Source organism: Aquarana catesbeiana, linkage group LG12 (assembly GCF_042186555.1).
Source record: "Aquarana catesbeiana isolate 2022-GZ linkage group LG12, ASM4218655v1, whole genome shotgun sequence".
NCBI classification, from domain to species: domain Eukaryota; kingdom Metazoa; phylum Chordata; class Amphibia; order Anura; family Ranidae; genus Aquarana; species Aquarana catesbeiana.
Window position 1 is genome coordinate 27012138 of NC_133335.1, and position 20667 is coordinate 27032804.

At 41.3% G+C, this 20667-nt stretch overlaps 1 protein-coding gene across 1 annotated transcript in view; it reads right to left on the reverse strand.

The window, feature by feature from the left end:
• Positions 1-2000: 2000 nt before the first annotated feature.
• Positions 2001-20667, reverse strand: part of COL9A3 (collagen type IX alpha 3 chain) — a 65107-nt gene continuing 46440 nt past the window's right edge. The window contains exons 19-32 of the mRNA XM_073607477.1: positions 19848-19901; positions 18383-18427; positions 18243-18296; positions 16025-16078; positions 15406-15459; positions 15169-15240; positions 13572-13607; positions 11858-11902; positions 10914-10946; positions 10044-10190; positions 9455-9509; positions 8183-8365; positions 7854-7931; positions 2001-2948 (exon numbers count right to left, since the gene is read on the reverse strand). Of these exons, the coding sequence (XP_073463578.1) occupies positions 2767-2948; positions 7854-7931; positions 8183-8365; positions 9455-9509; positions 10044-10190; positions 10914-10946; positions 11858-11902; positions 13572-13607; positions 15169-15240; positions 15406-15459; positions 16025-16078; positions 18243-18296; positions 18383-18427; positions 19848-19901 (1092 nt within the window). The 3' untranslated portion in view covers positions 2001-2766. The remainder of the gene's footprint in view (positions 2949-7853; positions 7932-8182; positions 8366-9454; positions 9510-10043; positions 10191-10913; positions 10947-11857; positions 11903-13571; positions 13608-15168; positions 15241-15405; positions 15460-16024; positions 16079-18242; positions 18297-18382; positions 18428-19847; positions 19902-20667) is intronic.

Consider the following 20667-nt stretch of genomic DNA (forward strand, 5'->3'; position numbering starts at 1 on the left):
GTCTCTCTCTGCTAGCAAATCGTAAGTGAAAGTAAGTTGGCTGTACGTGTGTACTTAGTTCTAGCTATTTTACAGCCCCTCCTCTTTGGTTACAATTGGCCAATAACATTCATCATCATCATTATTTTTATTTTACTTCTTAAAAAAGAAAAACTGAAATATCACATGGTCCTAAGTATTCTCTCACTAAGGCTCTTCTCCCCCAATAGCTCAGTTTGGCCGGATGGCCAGCTCTAGGAAGGGTTCTGGTCGTCCCAAACGTCTTCCATTTAAGGATTATGGAGGCCACTGTGCTCTTAGGAACCTTAAGTGCAGCAGAAATTTTTTTGTAACCTTGGCCAGACCTGTGCCTTGCCACAATTTTGTCTCTGAGCTCTTTAGGCAGTTCCTTTGACCTCATGATTCTCATTTGCTCTGACATGCACTGTGAGCTGTAAGGTCTTATATAGACAGGTGTGTGGCTTTCCTAATCAAGTCCAATCAGTATAATCAAACACAGCTGGACTCAAATGAAGGTGTAGAACCATCTCAAGGATGATCAGAAGAAATGGACAGCACCTGAGTTAAATATATGAGTGTCACAGCAAAGGGTCTGAATACTTAGGACCATGTGATATTTCAGTTTTTCTTTTTTAATAAATCTGCAAAAATGTCAACAATTCTGTGTTTTCTGTCAATATGGGGTGCTGTGTGTACATTAATGAGGAAAAAAATGAACTTAAATGATTTTAGCAAATGGCTGCAATATAAAAAAGAGTGAAAAATTTAAGGGGGTCTGAATACTTTCCATCCCCACTGTATATTGAACATTATGTGTGACTGTTTTGGTGATGTCAGGGGCCGTATTTAAGGCCCCCTTTAGCTCATAAGTTGACAACCGTTATAACAATGGCAACCTGAATTAATCAATGCAGCATGGGCACACCCCCACTGCAAGGGATAATTTTTAAGTTTCCCAGAGTTGGGCTGTAAAGAAAAATAGAGGCTTATATTGCTTATGTTATATCTGACATTGTTAGCTTTCTGGTTGTCATGCTGAGACCTTCGAAGCTTAGACCAGGGAGAAGATCCACAGATAAGGACATCTAAATTTATGACTTTAAGGGTTAGTCATTTACAAAGCAATGCAGCGTACACACGATCGGATTTTCTGACAGGAAATGTTGGATGTGAGCTTGTTGGCAGTAAGTCAGACCGTGTGTACGCTCCATCAGGCATTTGTTGTTGGACTTTCTGCCAACAAATGTTGGCAAGCATGCTCTCAGATTTTCCACCAACAAATGTCTGTTGTCGGACTTTCCGATCGTGTGTATACAAGTCCATTGGACAAAAGTCCAGAGTACAAACACGCATGCTCGGAATCAAGGACGAGCCGGAAGCGCTCGGTCTTGTAAAACTAGCGTTCGTAATGGAGACATCACGTACGTCTTGTACGTCACTACTTTTGTAACCGTTGGCCAAGATTTGTGTGACCGTGTCATAATCACACACATAGGTTGGACTTGATGGACTTGTGTCTTTTTTCAACCTCACCTACTATGTAACTATGTAACTATGTGTGTATGCAAGACAAGTTGGAGCCAACACCCTTCGAACAAAATTTCACGGTTTTGTTGTTGGAAAGTCCGATCATGTGCATAAGGGTTTCCAAAGAAGCTTATCACTGGCAACTAACCCCCCTTCCACCTGTATTTTTTTCATGACAGGTTCCCTTTACCCAGTGTGGTGGTGTTTCGCTCTGCACTGACTTGTGCTGGATTGGATCCACCATCCAGGAACTGAAATTTCAGAGACTACATCTAAGCTACATCTTCTTAATGAAAGAACAGCAGTGTTTTTCAAAGACATATTTTATTATGTTATTTATTATATTACATATTTATCTTTTTAGCTACGGTGCCCTTTTGTTGTATAGGGCAGTTTTCCACCGCACTTCACAAGCCTGTACCCCTTTAGTAAAGTTTTCAGTTGTCAATAAATTGCAAAGATGTCTTGATGGATTTCCGTGTGGTGAAAGTGGCTTTATTTCATTCTTACAACAGACGGTGCAACAGCTTTCATTGTACACAAAAGTCACCAAAATAAATACTAAATTTCAATCACCGATATTCACATTGTTTGCAGCCGTTTATTTGTCCGCGGTACGCTAAAACAGGACGTGTTTAAAAATCATGGTTTTAAAAAAAACAATTCTTTATTTTTTACAAGACATTTTTTTACAGTACGCATCTAGGTTTCGGGAACAGTTATTACAACACAGCAGTCACACCAGAGTGTCTGATTTCACCGAATGTTGACGGAGGTGAAAAAAATAAGAGTGGAATATCCAGATTGTCTTCTGTGGAAAGTTTTCTATGTACACTCACCTTTAGCAAGGCAAGGCTGTGAGAGGATTGGATGTGCTTGGCCTGGCTAGTCTGGATGGTAGGCTTATTGTCACGGGCCTGGGAACTTGGGATGAGCAAACCAAGCACAGAAGGCAAAAAAGAATGCTAAAGATGAGGGGGTTTCCAAGAGGTAACAAATAAATGTAGGTTTCAGGGGAAAGGGGGGTTATAGTTAATGTATAAACAAAATAAAATCATCACCTAAGGTACTTTAATCGAATGTTCTCCTGTTTTATGGAGTTGATGTATTGATGTCGGTCCTCCATCATTCGTTTTGGGGATATGATACAAACCCACCCTCTCTGAATGCTTGGGAAGGTCTTGCTTACGAAAGAGGGCTGTATTAAAGACAGTTCCTTTTCTTAGTTCACTGTCATGTTTATGACTTTCTGGAACCTGATTTTTCTGCAGCCATGGCACCTTGACAAGCGGAGGTGTCGCATATCCCAGGGGTACCGTGGGCTCCTACAGCACCAGGTCTTCCAGGCTCTCCAGGGTAACCAGCCTCACCGTGGGAACCATCCCGACCATCTACACTTACACCAAGAGCTCCTTGGGCACCTGGAAATAAAAGAAGAGTGTTATCCATTACATTTATATCTCCTACACTCATGATACTGTAGAAGGATTCTGTTTACAGTCAAACAATCTTCCTACAACCTCAGTAGGTAGCGCTTACAATACTCTTGTGCTTCAGAAAAAGGATGTTTTTAGAGGTAGTAATGGCTCATGAGCTAACAATCACTACATGCATAACCAGTGACAAGGTTTGGCATGCCAATGGTGCTTTATTTTTTGTGGATTCTTCTGAAATAGAACAAAGGCTGTTGCCTTTCATAGTTCCAAGACCTAAATCTGAAACATTCCATAACTAGCTTGTGAGATTTTCATTTGTGGCCTCAATGTGCTTTCTGAAATACAATGTGACTGAGTAGTCATGAAAGCTTAGTGGGTATAGTCTATGATCATTGCGATGAAGACTTGGGTTTGATTCACTTTTCTAGTTAGTGAATGCCAAATATTTCTTGAAAGCAGGTGATAGCTTTGAGGGTACTGTTCTGATTTAACTGCTAATATACTCCATAAATCCAACCTAAGAAACATGGGAGCTGCTTGTTGGAGATGTTAATTCTCGTTTTATGAAGTTGTCACTTTGATGCAATAGCTTTCCCTGGTGTGCCGGAGACCTGAATTTAAATATTATTTGTCTGTCTTTTCTGACTGTTGAATGTCTTTGTATGTCTGAAATAGGAGAATGATCAGCTTGATGTTTGAGCATAGGTGTAGCTCAGTGGGTAATTCTGCTGACTGATCTGTGGAAGGCCTGAGTTCAAATCCCTCAGAGGTTGAAGCTTGTGGTGTTGGATATGTTGCACATTGGTGGGACATGCTCCAGCCCCTGAAATGGGGGTGAAGCAGTAGCTGGGTGGAATATGTTGCACTTTGTGGAAGGAAAGGTAAAAAAAAAAAATTGCTAAGTATAAATTTTTTTCTGGGCTGCCCAAGTAAGACAGCCCATTCCAAATGTGGTTGTTGCATTGATATTACAGATCTTGGACCAAAGGAGGTGGGTCCTCAACCTAATGTGATGCCCACACATGTTACAGGCCTGTGGGGGCCTGGGACTGGAGCAGACTGGTGGGTTGTCCATGGCCTCCAGGCTTTCACTCAGAGATTTGAGCTTGGGTCTACAGTGCTTTCATGAATAGGCTCTTGGGGGATACAGCACTTTATGGATTTGAACTTGTGTCTATGGTGCCCTGGTCAACACTCTTATCCTCTGAGCTATTTGCCTCTGCTTGGTGGTTTATGTGTTTGTTCTCCTACTTCAGGGGTAAACTTTAGCAATCAAAAAGCTAAACCAAGATTCAAACCAACAACTACAAAATCTCAGCTGGTCTGTGGACTGGCTTCTAAACCCCTGAGCCAAAGCCCAGCTCTGACCTAGCTTTAGTAGCCAGCCCTTTCAGCTTCAAACTTAGTACATAAAATGTAAATCAAGGATTAGTAAATAAACTGATCACTGACTCCTAATAGTCATTATTGATGTAGCTCATGGTGTAAGCAGACAGCAAAAGATGTTGCAGTGGTGTAGCCTTAAGATTTATGTTTTCCATCCTTGGTGTAGGCCATTATAACTGATACAGGGATTCAAGGGAATAGATCAGACCCATTGCTTGCTGACCCACTGAATTTGCATGTCGGATCAGTGTGTTCCTATGGCTTTGGAGGACTAGAATCTTATTTGTAACTTATTACCCTTGTGGTCAATAGGGTTCAGGATGCGGTCAAATGGGCTGTTAAGCTCAAGTTTGGACACACAGATTAGGTAGAAATGATAATGAAAGCAAGATATGTTTATTTTGAGCACCAACTCAGGGAGTTAGTAACTAGGGTAGTAGATGTTGCGTGAGAACATACTACCAGTGCCTTAAATTAGAATTTATATAATACAACTAAAGCGAAGAGTCTCACTTTTTTCACATTTAGGAAAATCCCATGTATAGAACATTTTATGTTACAAAAGATTTCAGTGATAATTGACCTTTGGAGATCTAATTTAAGTTCTCCACCAAAAGAACAAGAGCTATTACCACCTGAGCCACCACACCTACATGTTACTGTTCCATGTTGGTGGTCAGTATTGATGTCGAGTTGAGCGTGTATGGAAAAACTGGGGTCTGTACCCTGAAAACTCACCACATTAATTCAAGCTCTCACTTAAAAATGTATTTCTTTTGCAAAGCATACATATTACAGGCCTCATATAAACATGTATTTAGCTGCTTATATCAGTTGTTACTATTTTATTTTAATTTTTTTTTTAATTAGCTGTTATGGGGGGGTGTTATGGACAACCCACCAGTTTGTTTAAGTCCCAATCCCCTTTTAATGCCTGTGGACTTCACATTAAGTTGTTGACCTACCGCCTTCATTCCATGATCTTTGATATCAATGCAACGGATAACAATCTCTTATGCTGTACAAAAACAGTTGCCACATTAAAATGAGTTGCTCCTTGAGAATATGTTTTTTTTCATATTGCTCTATGAGAAGCCCAGGGTGTCAATGCTTGGAAGTTTATGGGAGAGGTTAAAAAGGGCTTCCGTGTTAAGCTGCGGCCACCGACGAAACTGCCACACTGATCCTCTGCTAGGTTTACCTGCTGAGTTTCTTTCACACCGCTGTATTTGTGAAATGTCATGTAAATTCACAAATACAGCGGTGTGAAAGAAACTCAGCAGGTAAACCTAGCAGAGGATCAGTGTGGCAGTTTCGTCGGTGGCCGCAGCTTAACACGGAAGCTTCAGGAGAGGCTCCAGTTCCACATTTACAACTGGATAGATCGGTATAGGTTGTGGGTGACCTGATAATTTCCCAAATGCCTGGTGAGACCACTGTCATAGTGGTCATTCTGAGCTGGTAAGGAGCCTCATACCTCACTTGGGTGCAAGTCACACTGGATGCTGGATTCACCTGTGTCACATCTCTCCTGATTATATGCACCTTGAGCATCTATTCACCTTACTTATGGACTTTTTTGAATATTTATAATTGGGACTCGCTTTATCACATTTTTTATTTTATTTATTTATATGTGATTTTTTATAATTTTTCACACTTGTTATATGGTGAAACATCTGTCTCTGTCCTTTATGGGAGACTTATTCTGTATACTTATATTTCATTTTTGGTGGATTAACCTTATTTGTTTATGGTTATTTTTAGTGTGTTATACAATTTATATCTTGTTTTAGCGCTGCACTTATTCAGTTTTTTTTGGTGTATATATAGTTTTGGTTCGAATTTTGGAAAAGGTTAGAACCCATAACTCAACACACAGCCATTAATATCTAAACCGCTGTCAACAAAAGTGAGTACAGCCCTAAGTCAAAATGTACAAATTGGGCCCAAAGTGTCAATATTCTGTGTGGCCACCATTATTTTCCAGCACTGCCTTAAGCCTTTTGAGCATGGAGTTCACTAGAGCTTCACAGGTTGCCACTGGAGTCCTCTTCCACTTCTCCATGATGACATCACGGAGCTGGCGAATGTTAGAGACCTTGCGCTCCTCCACCTTCCATTTAAGGAGGCCCCACAGATGCTCAATAGGGTTTAGGTCTGGAGACATGCTTGGCCAGTCCATCACCTTTACCCTCAGCTTCTTTAGCAAGGCAGTGGTTGTCTTGGAGGTGTGTTTGGAGTCATTATCATGTTGGAATACTGCCCTGCGGCCCAGTCTCCGAAGGGAGAGGATCATACCCTGCATTGGTATGTCACAGTACATGTTGGCATTCATGGTTCCCTCAATGAACTGTAGCTCCCCAGTGTCTGCAGCACTCATGCAGCCCCAGACCATGACACTCCCACCACCATGCTTGACTGTAGGCAAGACACACTTGTCTTTGTACTCCTCACCTGGTTGCCACCACACACACTTGACACTATCTGAACTAAATAAGTTTATCTTGGTCTCATAAGACCACAGGACATGGTTCCAGTAATCCATGTCCTTAGTCTGCTTGTCTTCAGCAGACTGTTTGTGGGCTTTCTTGTGCATCATCTTTAGAGGAGGCTTTCTTTTAGGGTGACAGCCATGCAGACCAAATTGATGCAGTGTGTGGAGTATGGTCTGAGCACTGACAAGCTGACCCCCCACCCCTTCAACCTCTGCAGCAATGCTGGCAGCACTCATACGTCTATTTCCCAAAGACAACCTCTGGATATGACGCTGAGCACCTGCACTCAACTTCTTTGGTCGACCATGGCGAGGCCTGTTCTGAGTGGAACCTGTCCTGTTAAACCGCTGTATGGTCTTGGCCACAGCTCAGTTTCAGGGTCTTGGCAATCCTCTTATAACCTTGGCCATCTTTATGTAGAGCAACAATTCTTTTTTTCAGATCCTCAGAGAGTTCTTTGTCATGAGGTGCCATGTTGAACTTCCAGTGACCAGTATGAGAGAGTGAGAGCGAGAACACCAAATTTAACACACCTGCTCCTCATTCACACCTGAGACCTTGTAACACTAACGAGTCACATGACACCGGGGAGGGAAAATGGCTATTTGGCCCCAATTTGGACATTTTCACTTAGGGGTGTACTCACTTTGTTGCCAGCAGTTTAGACATTAATGGCTGTGTGTTGAGTTATTTTGAGGGGACAGCAAATTTACACTGTTATACAAGCTGTACAATCCCTATATTACATTGTAGCAAAATTTAATTTCTTCAGTGTTGTCACATGAAAATATATAATAATATATATAATATATAATAAAATAGTTACAAAAATGTGAGGGGTGTACTAACTTTTGTGAACTATTGTATGTATATATATATATATATATATATATATATATATATATAAAGAAACTGCCCTATAAAGCAGACTGCAGGGGATGTGCCAGTCATGATAAAGATGGAATAAAGACTGATGCATGTGTCCCATTAAATGTGATAGCTATACCTTGTTCTCCTTGATCTCCAGGTGGACCATCGATGCCTCTTCCAACAGATCCTTTGTCTCCTTTGTCACCCAGGTTACCTAAAATAGTAGCAGACAGTTACAATTAACTGGGAACTCTGTGTAAAATTGCCTTACAGGTTTACAGAGTATTTAGTTGCCAGTAGTTCTACTTTAATAGTGTAACATGGGCATCTTTTATGATAAACGTACTCCCTCCAAACTATGTATGGTATAAAAACAGGTGGTACTGACAAATGGCGACAGTTGTGTTGTTCATGTGGGCAATCAACGTAAAAATAAACAAAGGTGTATGAGCAGCATGCCCTCACCTCTGGGACCAGGATCACCCAGTTCTCCAGGTGGCCCTCTAAATCCTGGAGGTCCACGAGAACCAGTATGTCCAACACGTCCAATGGCACCTTGAGGTCCAGGTGGTCCAGGAGCACCTGGTCGACCAACTGCCCCTGGAGCCAAAGGCCTTCTGAGATTAGCAGCTAGCTGTGCAATTTGATCTAGGAAGACATAAAGAAGACAAAATGTAAACCGTTATTATCCGAAACAGAAGACGACATCAAAGAGCAATACAATCAGTCCACTACTAATGCAGAATATTATACAGTTTGCCCAGCAAATTGATATTTGACATGTAGCCTCTACGCATACAAATGTTTTTGAAGTCAGACAGCAGTGATGGGGAAAAATATGAAAGATGAGGACTGATTTATGCTAAGAACAGAATGGACTTGAGGTTTGCAATATTAGAACCATCATGAAAATTAAGGCATTGCGCAACCTTATGTGTGGACTCAGGAACATGAACCTTTGATGTTTTTAAATTTCAAGCTTGCAGGTGAACAGGCAACATGGGTTGCTAGTGACCAAATGGGTTTGCAGAAAAGAAAATCTGCTGAGCTCAAACTAGAGGCATATACACTAGCCACATTGTTTGTGACTATCTGGCAAATTGTCCTGCTTGACTATGCAGGAGCTACAGAGGGCCCCATTTCAGGGCCCCCTCTTCCTGATTATTTTTAACATTTCAAAAAGATTCAGAGCTTTGAACCTGCCACCTATATGGCCAATAATATAAATATATTGAATGCAGAATGACTCACTGATGGGGACATTTCATATTTCCTTATTAATATTGTCTCACAATATCTAAGAATGAATTCTAAACCTGGTTAAGGGGCCATAGACATATAGGATGGTTAGTTTATCTGACGTCTTATTAAAGGAATGTCAGGAATATGATATCTTCCTTAAAAGGTAATCTGATTTGTATTCGGTTGTTACTTTTCCACTAGTCCTGTATATACTACAGCTAAAACTTGTAATAGGCAGTCTCATCTCAGGGCTGCTTAAATGCACAAGCCTGGTTTTGATCATCTGTGCCAAGCCACAATAGAAGCGGACGGGACTCCTTGGCGAAAAGGCATCTATAGTTAGGTATTCCTGTTATATTTTACAATATTATTACATTTGTTATCTGTATCTGTCATTACTTAATTAAATGTTATACCTGCAAGTGTTTGTGTGATTTCTCTTTGCACATCTCAAATAAAACCCCAAAAACAAACTTTTGCGTGACCATGACTCACCACTAATCATTCCACCACACAACTCCCGGATGCGCTGCTCACTTGCCAGCTTGCCCTAGAAACCAAAGCATATCATTAGTAATGTGCTACGATTTGGGCAGCTTAAGCAGAACATGTGCTTTGCCTATGCAGGTTCTCTTTAATAATCGCCCTACCAGCAGCTTATACTTATTTCCCTTTCTCTGTTCTGCAACTCTGTTTGCCCACCAGGATCTGCTGGTGGGCCCATAATTACGTTGAACCTGTTGCTTTGCCCTGTATGGTCTGGGTAACATGTTTTCCCTAACTAAGCAATTTTCAAAGTAATATTACAGTGTATTATTAATTACATTTTGGGAAAAATCATGTTGGAAAACTAGGTAGTGTTCAGATGCAGAACATGTGGTCCATGACTTAATTAAAAGGTGGCAGAAAATGGCAATTTTTCACAACTTATACTGTAAATTGGCAATTGTATGATGAGCTTAGAAAGTAAAAGTAATCCGTGTGCACAGGAAGGACCCAACATCCAAGACCCTCACTGCATAGATGGCCTTGAACCTTCTCCAAGTTAAGAACAAGCTAGAAGCACCAACAAAGAGATACTTACTGGGACTCCAGGTTTGCCGGTTAATCCTGGAACGCCTTGTTCTCCTTGTAACCCCATTGCTCCTGGTGGACCGGGAACGCCTAGTACTCCAGATGTACCATTGGGTCCGGCGATACCTTTAGGACCTGGTTCACCTCTCACTCCTGGCTGGTAGAGACACAGAAGAGTAATGAAGAACATACAACTGTACTTTCAGTCAATTGGTCCAGTAGTGGCTGAGCAGTAAAACAAATACATTAACTATTAAATGTTTGCACAGGTTTCTGCTTTTATATGCTAGAATGAAGAGTACTACACCAATGACTTGCAAAAATTCAGCAAGCTTCAAACTTCTTTTTGAAAACTTGAAAGAGCCATTTTGACTACAGTCCTCACGCATTGAACGCATATTTATTGCTGGTGTTGGCTACAATTTTAAACAAGCTTTTAATGATATATCCATCACTCACAATAATACCATGATTAGCTTTGCTAATGCTTTGTAAACACTTGTTCCACACATTGCTGTTCATAATAGTATTTACAAGTCTATACATGAGTGAACTGGACCTAGTTGTTAATATTATCTATATAGTTTTGTGCTGTCTTCAGCAGCTTTCAAAAAATAAATTGGGTACATGTAGAGAAGAAAGTAAAAAATAATCTACTATTTCTACTAGGCACTTTGTTACTCCATATTCTTTCCCGCTATCATACTGGCACTCACAGCCATTTCACAAATGCCCAACACAACCCCACAGCGAACACCACACAGTACAGTCACTTTGTGTATAACAAGCTTCATATAACTTCTTGGTTGACATTGTCCATACCCATCTAAAAGGTATAAACAAGGATCCTGTTTATAAAATTACTAATAGTCATTCTTACCTCTCCTTTCTGTCCAACTGGTCCAAATGGTCCCTAAAAGACAAAACACAGGGAAAAATTGACTCCCTTATCTGGGAAGAAAAATACCTGTATTTCCCACACCCTGCCATGCTAGGGAACAGGGGAAGATTAGGCAAGGGGGAAGGCTGGGTACATTTGCCCCCTGGGCCTAGTATTGATAGCATATGATGGGCTGGTGACCCTGAGTGGAGATACTTCCCCATCAGACGTTGATCAGAATGGGAATGACAGCTGCTAGGCACTACTGTATATAGCTATCTTCTTTCCTTTGGCCTGTGACCTTAAAGCGACGTTCCACCCATAAAATCAACAAACAGAAGTATTACCATGATGTATTTGGTAAATCAGTTCTGACGAGTCTGATAATTATTTAATACATTTGTGCATATGGTTATTGATAAAGTGCAAATACAGGTATCATATTTGGCAGTGGTAGACTAGCTGTGCCCCTGGGCATGATTTTCTTAATCCTGCCTCAGAATAGTTTTCAAATACAAATATTGTGTGTGTGTGTATACAATGATGTCTTCTAAGACAAGGGATCTCCAAACTATGGCATGTAGGCCAAAGATGGCCAGGTGATGTGAAATAGGACTGTGATGGCTACCCTGATGTAAGGGGGAACTCTCATGTAAGGAAGACACTGATGGGGGGGCTCTGATATAAGGGGGACTTTGATGTGGACACTGATGTAAGGAGCACTCTGATGGGGTCTTCGATATAAGGGGGGCCTCTGATGGGCTAGAGTTTCTTTGGAATTTCTTTGCTTTGTTTTACGGAGGTTCTTTCTCTGTTGTTCTAAATCATATCATACCGATTACAAAAAAATTGTAAACTATACAATGTGGCCCTCATACTGAAAAGTTTGTAGAGCCATGTGTTAGCCAAATGACAATGTCTACATGAAGGTGTACATAACATACCATCTCTCCCTTCTCTCCTGGAAGTCCATCAGAGCCAGCAATACCCTGAAGAAAGAGAGAAGGATAAACAAGGGACCACAGAGTAGAGAGCAAATGAAGAAAGTGACAGTTCCATGCAGAATATGTGAAAATGCATTAAAGTGGAGAAGCTGCACACAGCAACCAAGTTCCAGCCATCATGTCTCTAGCACAGTTGAAAACCAAATGCTAACTTTTCATCGGTTGCTCCAGGCAACTTTTGTTTTTTGTTACAAATCTGAGCTACTTTAGCAACATGAAAGAAGCTGTAACCAACTAAAAAACACAAACCATCTACTAGATGGATAAATGTCAAAGCATTACTTTCAAGAACATCTACAATATTTATATAGTAGGGAATATGATTCCCTAAAGAACCAGGGCAGGTAGTAGGCACTGTGCTGTGTTCTTCCAATAGTAAAAATATTAAAGACTAAAAAGACTAAAGCCAAACTTTTTTTTTTTTATTTTGGATAGAGTAGGGGATAGTTAAAGTCAATGGAGGAGATTTACTAAACCTGGAGCATGCAAAATCTGGAGCAGTTCTGCATTGAAACCAATCAGTTTCTAGGTTTTATTGTCAAGCTTAATTGAACAAGCTGAAGTTAGAAGTTGATTGGCTACCATGCACAGGTGCATTAGATTCAGAATGCTCCAGTGTTACTAAATCTGCCCCAATGTATTTTTTTTTTGTTTTGTTGATGTGGGGGGGTGCCATTTGTGTCCCATTAGGGATATTTCCAATGTCTTCCTGTCCTGGGAAAATCCCATGTTAGACAGCTGTCATTGGAATATGTGCTAACAATAGAAGAATTCCCCTTAATTCTGGAATTCCCAACTCTTTGTATCCCAGTATTAAGGGCCACCAAGACAAATAAATTCATGAATTTCCCCAACAGGGAGATAGCAATGAAAACACAACAAGGGTTGTCCCTCACTGCTCTTTCTAAAACTAAAGAAAAAAAAAGGTTTGGGCTTTACCTAGTCTACACTAATTGTGTATGCCTCCATAATTTCTACCTCTTACCATGGTACTGGTTACAGGATAGGGATTGGAAGAGTTCAACTTATTTTGATACACTACTTTAGGTAACACCAAACTCTTCCACATTCCAGCTTTCTTGAAAACATAAGTTGTCTGCCATTACAAAGCATCAAAACACTTGTATGATTAGGTTCCAATGAAAGCCAGTAGATAAGAGGCCTTAATAAAGCCATACAAAGTCTTGGGACATGTAACTTTTCCACAACCTAACGTCTCTCATGGTTGCTTGTATATACCATGGTTCTGAGGCCTTAAGTGATAGCAAATCATTAGTGATTATGTTCCAATGAAAGCAGCTATTCTCCTAATATACATGCCAATTTCAAGGCACTGAACAGGTTTGGTAACACATGTGTCTGGCTTTGTACATATCTATTCATGCGAGAGCTGGGGTCTAAATTATATTTTATTTTCAAAATACACTAAGACCGTCATGCATTAATAAGAAGGGGCATGTCTATCTTCTCCTTTGCAGCAAATAATTCACTTTATAATTCCAGGAGAACCTTATACTGCACAAACTGCTGTTTCCAAACACATTGAAAGTTTTCCAAACACAGCCAAGGTAAAAAAAATAGGGACAAGTTAACATACATAAAGTAAAACTAGAGATCATCTTATTTTATGTCTTTCAAGGCCTCTAGCCCTTACCTCGCTACCCTTGGGGCCTGAAGCTCCTACAGGACCCTGTTGGAGAAGAAAACATTGGGTTAAGGTTACGATCTTGCATGCACGTAACATGTAAAACATTCCTAACCAGCAGGTGTTCCTAAATTAAAGTTCTGAGAACTAGCACTAATTGCTGACTAATTGGGCAAGTTCATTTGGGATTAGTGGCCCCTCTGTTGTGTACAGGGGAACGCTCAGCACATCTGACAGTGTGATAAACAAAGACTGTTGAGTCCTAATAAAGTCCTTATTTCCAGATGGCTGGCTGACATCCGTTAGCAAAGTTGACTTGACATCTAGAGATTTAAAATTCACTAAGGGACTTCCTAAGGGTCCAATCAGACATGAAGGGGCCTGTACACAATAGAGCATGTTCTCCTGATCCAGACAACATCCAAAGGCAAGGCCTGCTCAGGGGAAGAATGGACTGGTCACGATCTGGACAATGTCAAAATGTCAGGCACGCTCAGGGGAAGAATCATCTGGTCCTGATCCAAGCAGTGTCCAAAGGCAGGCCTGCTCAGGGGAAGAATCGGCTGGCCACGATGGGCTTATTTGGCCAATCAATACCACTTTCTACAAACATAAAAATATTACCAATGAAACCACAAAGCTCCTGATTCACTCCCTGGTTATCTCTCGCCTTGACTACTGCAACTCCCTCCTCATTGGCTTACCTTTAAATAGACTATCCCCCCTGCAGTCCATCATGAATGCTGCTGCCAGACTCATGAACCTTACAAATCACTCAGTGTCCGCTACCTCTCTCTGCCAATCCCTCCATTGGCTGCCACTCGCCCAACAAATTAAATTTAAAATACAAACAATAATTTACAAAGCCATCCACAACTCTGCCCCCAGCTACATCACTAGCCTAGTCTCAAAATACCAACCTAATCGCCCTCTTTGTTCCTCCCAAGACCTCCTGCTCTCTAGCTCCCTCATTACCTCCTCCCATAGCTGCCTCCAGGACTTCTCCTGAGCCTCGCCCATCCATTGAAATTCCCTACCCCAATCTATCAGACTGTCTCCAAATTTATCCACTTTTAGATGATCCCTGAAAACTTTCCTCTTCAGAGAAGCCTATCCTGCCTCCATCTAACAACTGCACTATTTTCTCCATTAGCTCATCCCCCACAGCTATTACCCTTTTGTATAACTTGACCCTCCCTCCTAGATTGTAAGCTCTAACGAGCAGGGCCCTCTGATTCCTCCTGTATTGAATTGTATTGTAATTGTACTGTCAGCCCTGTTGTAAAGCGCTGCGTAAACTGTCTGCGCTATATAAATCCTGTATAATAATAATAATAATTACCAATATACTATAACTGTTTACATAGTTTACAACATGCTCTTTTACCCCTCAACAACCTTCCCCGTGTTGCCTGATTCTGTTACAACAAATAGTCTACTATTAGCTGGGATTCTGTTAGTGACAGGCTTCAATACTATTACATAATTCCATCATCATTTATTGTATGCAGCCAATAAATATATTATATACTTTCATATTCCATTTTGTCTGTGCTGCCACAAAATCTATTATATTCAGTCCTACAGGCAAGTACCCATGTCTTACCCGCTCACCAAATCCACCACGGATGCCGGTAGGTCCTGGTAAACCAGGGTCACCAATGTTGCCCTTTGGTCCCTACAAAGGAAATAAGAGTAAAGCTGATCATTTCCCCCATGCTAGTTACATGATAGAACAAAACGCACCAATAAAATATATTTCTTCAAAGACTGCTGCCGTGCACACCTGGCAAATGAGCACGTGCACACTCTACTGTTTGTAACAAAGCAAATAAAAATGTACCTGGAAGCCTCTTACTCCAGGAACTCCAATGGGTCCTTGTAGTCCAATGCCACCCTGTAGAAGCCATAAAGAAAAGTAAATATTTTCCTGAGGACTCTAGCTGGCCATAAACAGTTGGTTAAGTCTCATGGCTCATTGTCTGCACGCATTCAATGGATCAAAAAGCCAGTATGGATAAGTGGATATTCAACAAGATGGATAATCCTGCACTTGTAGAATTTGTTTGTACCTAGCTGTTCATGGTCATGGACTGAACAGTATGTGGCCCCATATGAGCAATCTTTGGCTATAGTTGCCTATAATAGGAAACTTACAATGACTCTTCTGGGTTTGGGTGGCTGAGGGCCTGGACTTTACCAGAACATCGGCAAGGTCACCACATGTCAAGGGAAGACCTATTAGGCTTTCATACAATTTATATCAGACAGTTCATTTGGAGTGGCATAATGAACGAGTCAAATTCATTTCAGTTTGGGAATGGTGGCTTATATGAATGTAGCTAATAGAAGAAACTTAATTGGGAGAAATTTCTTGTGCTTCATGGACAGATCTTTCAGACATATTTAAGCAGAAGGCTCAGTGTGTTTCAGTAGGTGTCTCTGTTGGGCATTCTACTTACAGCTCCTCCTCTGGGGCCGGCTTCTCCTCTCTCTCCTGGGGGGCCGGCTTCACCCTGGAAGAAGTAAACCTCATGCTTTAGACACACAGTATACACTTCTTGTATATGATGCAGCTAATACATTCTAAACTGAAGTGAGATTTAGACACCTGAAAATCCCTCAACTTATTCCAAACTAAACTGAAGCTGTGAGGTGTTGCTTTCCTTTACCATCTGTTGTAGTTTCTACAAAGCTTGATCAGTCCAGCTGTATAGCCACTATGAAATCCTTTGCTGTGTGACATTACTGCATATCCTTTTTGAATGTTTTTGTTTCCCACTTCTGGACATCATAATTGTGTCTAAATTTAAAAAAATGATCTCTAGCGAAAGTGTGTGATGTTGAAGGGAAGTAAGAAGTCCCACTTTCTTAGTGATCCCTACAGTTAAATCAGACAGCAAGCACATTCTAGCATTAGAAATAATCACGAGACACAAGTGGAGGAGTTAAAAAATGGAGTCATCATTTGGTGGTACTTAAGGCAGAAAAGTGCCTAAATATGACCACAACTGCAGAGTCTTCTGAGGGTTCCTGGCAAGCATACATATCTTCCAAGCCAACATTCTGCCTAGCCAATGCCCATAGCCTTCACCAAACACAAATCCTCATGCCAGCTGAAGAAAGATCTAATTGATTGCCTGAAGAAACCAGTTTCTGACTAGAGTGGGCAGACAGTAAGAGCAGATGTTCTACCAAAAAGTTTCCAAAAATAGCTTTCCAAGGTTTTTTGTTGACCAGGACCACACGCGATCCTTGGGTCCAGTAGTCCAAACTGGGAGCATTGTTTTGTACAATAAACAGCTGTAATGACAGTGATCATTAGCAGTCTCATTCAACATGTCCCCAGTCTCCGACTGCATTCTACAAAAATGTCCATAGTCTCCAACCATATCTGTAGCATGTCCACAGTGTCTGACGATCTCGGTGTCTGACCAACTCAGCAGTCTCTGAAACTCTTTCCTGTAGTAATTCCGAAATCTTTGACCTTCCGTTGTACTAATTCTGTAGTCCCTGACTGCCTTCTGTAGTTATTCCAAAGTCTCTGACCATCTCCCTACAGTTTTGACCTTCTCCTGTAGTATTTTGCAGTCCTTTACAGTTTCCTGCCCTAATTCCACAGCCTTTGAAAATTTCCCATAGTAATTCCGCAGTCTCTGACTGCCTCTTTTAGTAATTTTACACTCTCTTGTAGTAATTCATCAGTCTCTTTACATATTCTGTAGCATTACATACACTGAACATTACATAAAGCCTCCCAATGATCTCATGGGTTGCACTTGAGACCCCCTAAATCTAGAAACACTGATTTAATTGAACTATTGACAAATCCTTGAGGGTTCACCTAAAACATATTTCTAAGTTTAGACGGCTCCCAATGAGATAACATATTAGCTGACTGATTTTGTCTTTCTGGGACTCTGTTGGGAGGATCCTCCATCCTCCTTTCTACTGTAGTCCTTATTTCAAGCAGGTCAACCATGAAGTCAGACCACCTAAAATATTATAACTCTCCAATGGGGAAATATGACCTTGCTTGGATTGAGTGAGATCACAATGGACCTGTTGAAGATTGTAGCCATGCACACATTGGAAAACCTTCCCTCCACAGTCACCGGGGATAATAGAACTTCATAGTTGATTTAGAATGTTGATGTCACCCCATAACTAAACAATCCATTTTGGATAGGGTTACTTTTCAAGATGTTTCAATTACTTCTTAAAGGGAAATTCTAGCTTACAACATGATGTTTTCAAACAATATGAAAGTCCTGCTACTGTCTAATGTATATTTAATTAGAATTGTAAGAAGAAATAGGACCAGTTACTTATTGCAAACCATTAATATTATTATTAGTAGAAGACTTGAGGTAGAAAACCACTATCTCTCAACATGGGCCTCCCTACACATGAAAAGTGACTGCCAGACAAGACATACTGAATTTTTTGCTTGGATGTAAGAGATAACATCATTACCAGTACAGTTTTCTACTGTTAGGCCCCTTTCACATATGCGGATCTGTTTTCAGACATCCGCCAAATTCTCTGGGAAGAATGACGTTTAACCTTTGCATACCCTAAAGAAAACTTTGTGATTTCCGTATATACAGCTTAAAGGAGATTCCATCTTTAACCAAACCCATCCTGCTCCACCCCTTTTGGGTGTTGTGGGATACATACGGGAATACCTGGCTCTCCAGAAGGTCCACTTTCTCCCTGCTCTCCGCTGCTGCCCTGGAAGAGGAAACATTGTTCATTATTTAATAAACCTAAACTATATATTGGCGTGTGCGATCTTCAGTTATCTGCAGATCACTTACCAGTTGACCTTTTTCTCCCTTTGTTCCAGCTTTACCACCAAGCCCCTGATGAAAAAAATATGGTGCTTAATATTGGAAACTATCATGTAAGCAATCCATTTTTATTGTCTTTACAGTGTATGAATAGGCTGCATTCTCAGTGATGTCATCGGTCTCTAGTGAATGGATAGCTTTCATTCTCACTGATGTCACCGGTCTCTAGTGAATGAATAAGCTGCATTCTCAGTGATGTCACCGGTCTCTAGTGAATGGATAGGCTGCATTCTCAGTGATGTCACCGGTCTCTAGTGAATGGATAGGCTGCATTCTCAGTGATGTCATCGGTCTCTAGTGAATGGATAGGCTGCATTCTCAGTAATGTCACTGGTCTCTAGTGAATGGATAGGCTTCATTCTTAGTGATGTCATTGGTCTCTAGTGAATGGATAGGCTGCACGCTCAGTGATGTCACTGGTCTCTAGTGAATGGATAGGCTAAATTCTCAGTGATGTCACTGGTCTCTAGTGAATGGATAGGTTGCATTCTCAGTGATGTCACCGGTCTCTAGTGAATGGATTGGCTGCATTCTCAGTGATGTCATTGGTCTCTAGTGAATGGATAGGCTGCACTCTCAGTGATGTCACCGGTCTCTAGTGAATAGATAGGCTGCATTCTCAGTGATGTCACTGGTCTCTAGTGAATGGATAGGCTGCACTCTCAGTGATGTCACTGGTCTCTAGTGAATGTATAGGTTGCATTCTCAGTGACGTCACCAGTCTCTAGTGAATGGATTGGCTACATTCTCAGTGATGTCACCGGTCTCTAGTGAATGGATAGGCTGCATTCTCAGTGATGTCACTGGTCTCTAGTGAATGGATAGGCTGCATTCTCAGTGATGTCACCGGTCTCTAGTGAATGGATAGGCTGCATTCTCAGTGATGTCACCGGTCTCTAGTGAATGGATAGGTTGCACTCTCAGTTATGTCACTGGTCTCTAATGAATGGATAGAATGCATTCTCAGTGATGTCACTGGTCTCTAGTGAATGGATAGGTTGCATTCCTAGTGATGTCACTGGTCTCTAGTGAACGGATAGGCTGCATTCCTAGTGATGTCACTGGTCTCTAGTGAATGGATAGGCTGCATTATCAGTGATGTTACAGGTCTCCAGTGAATGAATAGGCAGCATTCTCAGTGATGTCACCGGTCTCTAGTGAATGGATAGACTGCATTCTCAGTGATGTCACCGGTCTCTAGTGAATGGATAGACTGCATTCTCAGTGATGTCACCAGTCTCTAGTGAATGACCAGTCTCCAATAAGTGGATTGGCTGCATTTCAATTGATGTCATCAGTCTCTATTGAAGGGATAAGTTGCATTTTCTTTGATTACTTTGATCACTAGTGAATTAATAGGCTACATTTCTTAGGTAAGTTAAAACATTTTGCAAGAAACAATCTACTGATTTTGTTGTACAGTGATACTTACAGGTAGCCCATTGGGTCCCTTCTCTCCAGGAACTCCTATCCGTCCCTGGTCTCCCTGAAACACACAGCAAGAGAGAATTGATCTAATGATCATACACAGGGTTAGTAAGCCCAGCTCCATATAGTGTTTTTTTTGCCTCCCACCTGAGCTGGCTCGGGGAAACAATTGAACTAGGTGGAGCATCGTTGGCAGTCACAACCGTTTTCCTCTGACACAGCTCCCCCTCTCTCATCCTTGCCTGCTTGCAAATATGTATGTTAGAACGACGATCGTCCATAAGAGTAATTATTTGGCTGCCCATTGTCCAGTAGACACTTTTTGGTAGGTATACCTAATCTGAAAATGATAGGCGTTATTTCTATGTTATGGGGAACATCTAGAAATGGTAATTGTGCCTAATCAGTACCCTGGAATCTCTCCTGGTATTCCTGGTATGTGAGTGTGCCTAGGCACCACCCCCATGTCCACAGCATCATAGCTGTATATCTGCAGTGTGGGATCTAAGACACTGCTAGTCTCAGGAGATTTGGAGTGAGATTTGATGATATCACTACTGTGCTGCTCACTTCTGGAGGCTCTGAAATGAGGAAGAAAATCCCTGCCTCTACCAAGATGGCTGCCTCCACACTGGGACACAGTGCAAAACAAGGCTTGATAAGTCAGCAAGGGAGAAAAGAACGACTGCATGGAGGCAGCGGGGCAGTACTTGTGACTAGTCTTTTGTCCCATGCCCTTTTTTAGCACCAGTTTCCAGAGTTCATTTCTTCTTTAATAAGTGTTTAGCTGGAGCTGGTAATAAAACGATGTCACAGGAGAACTG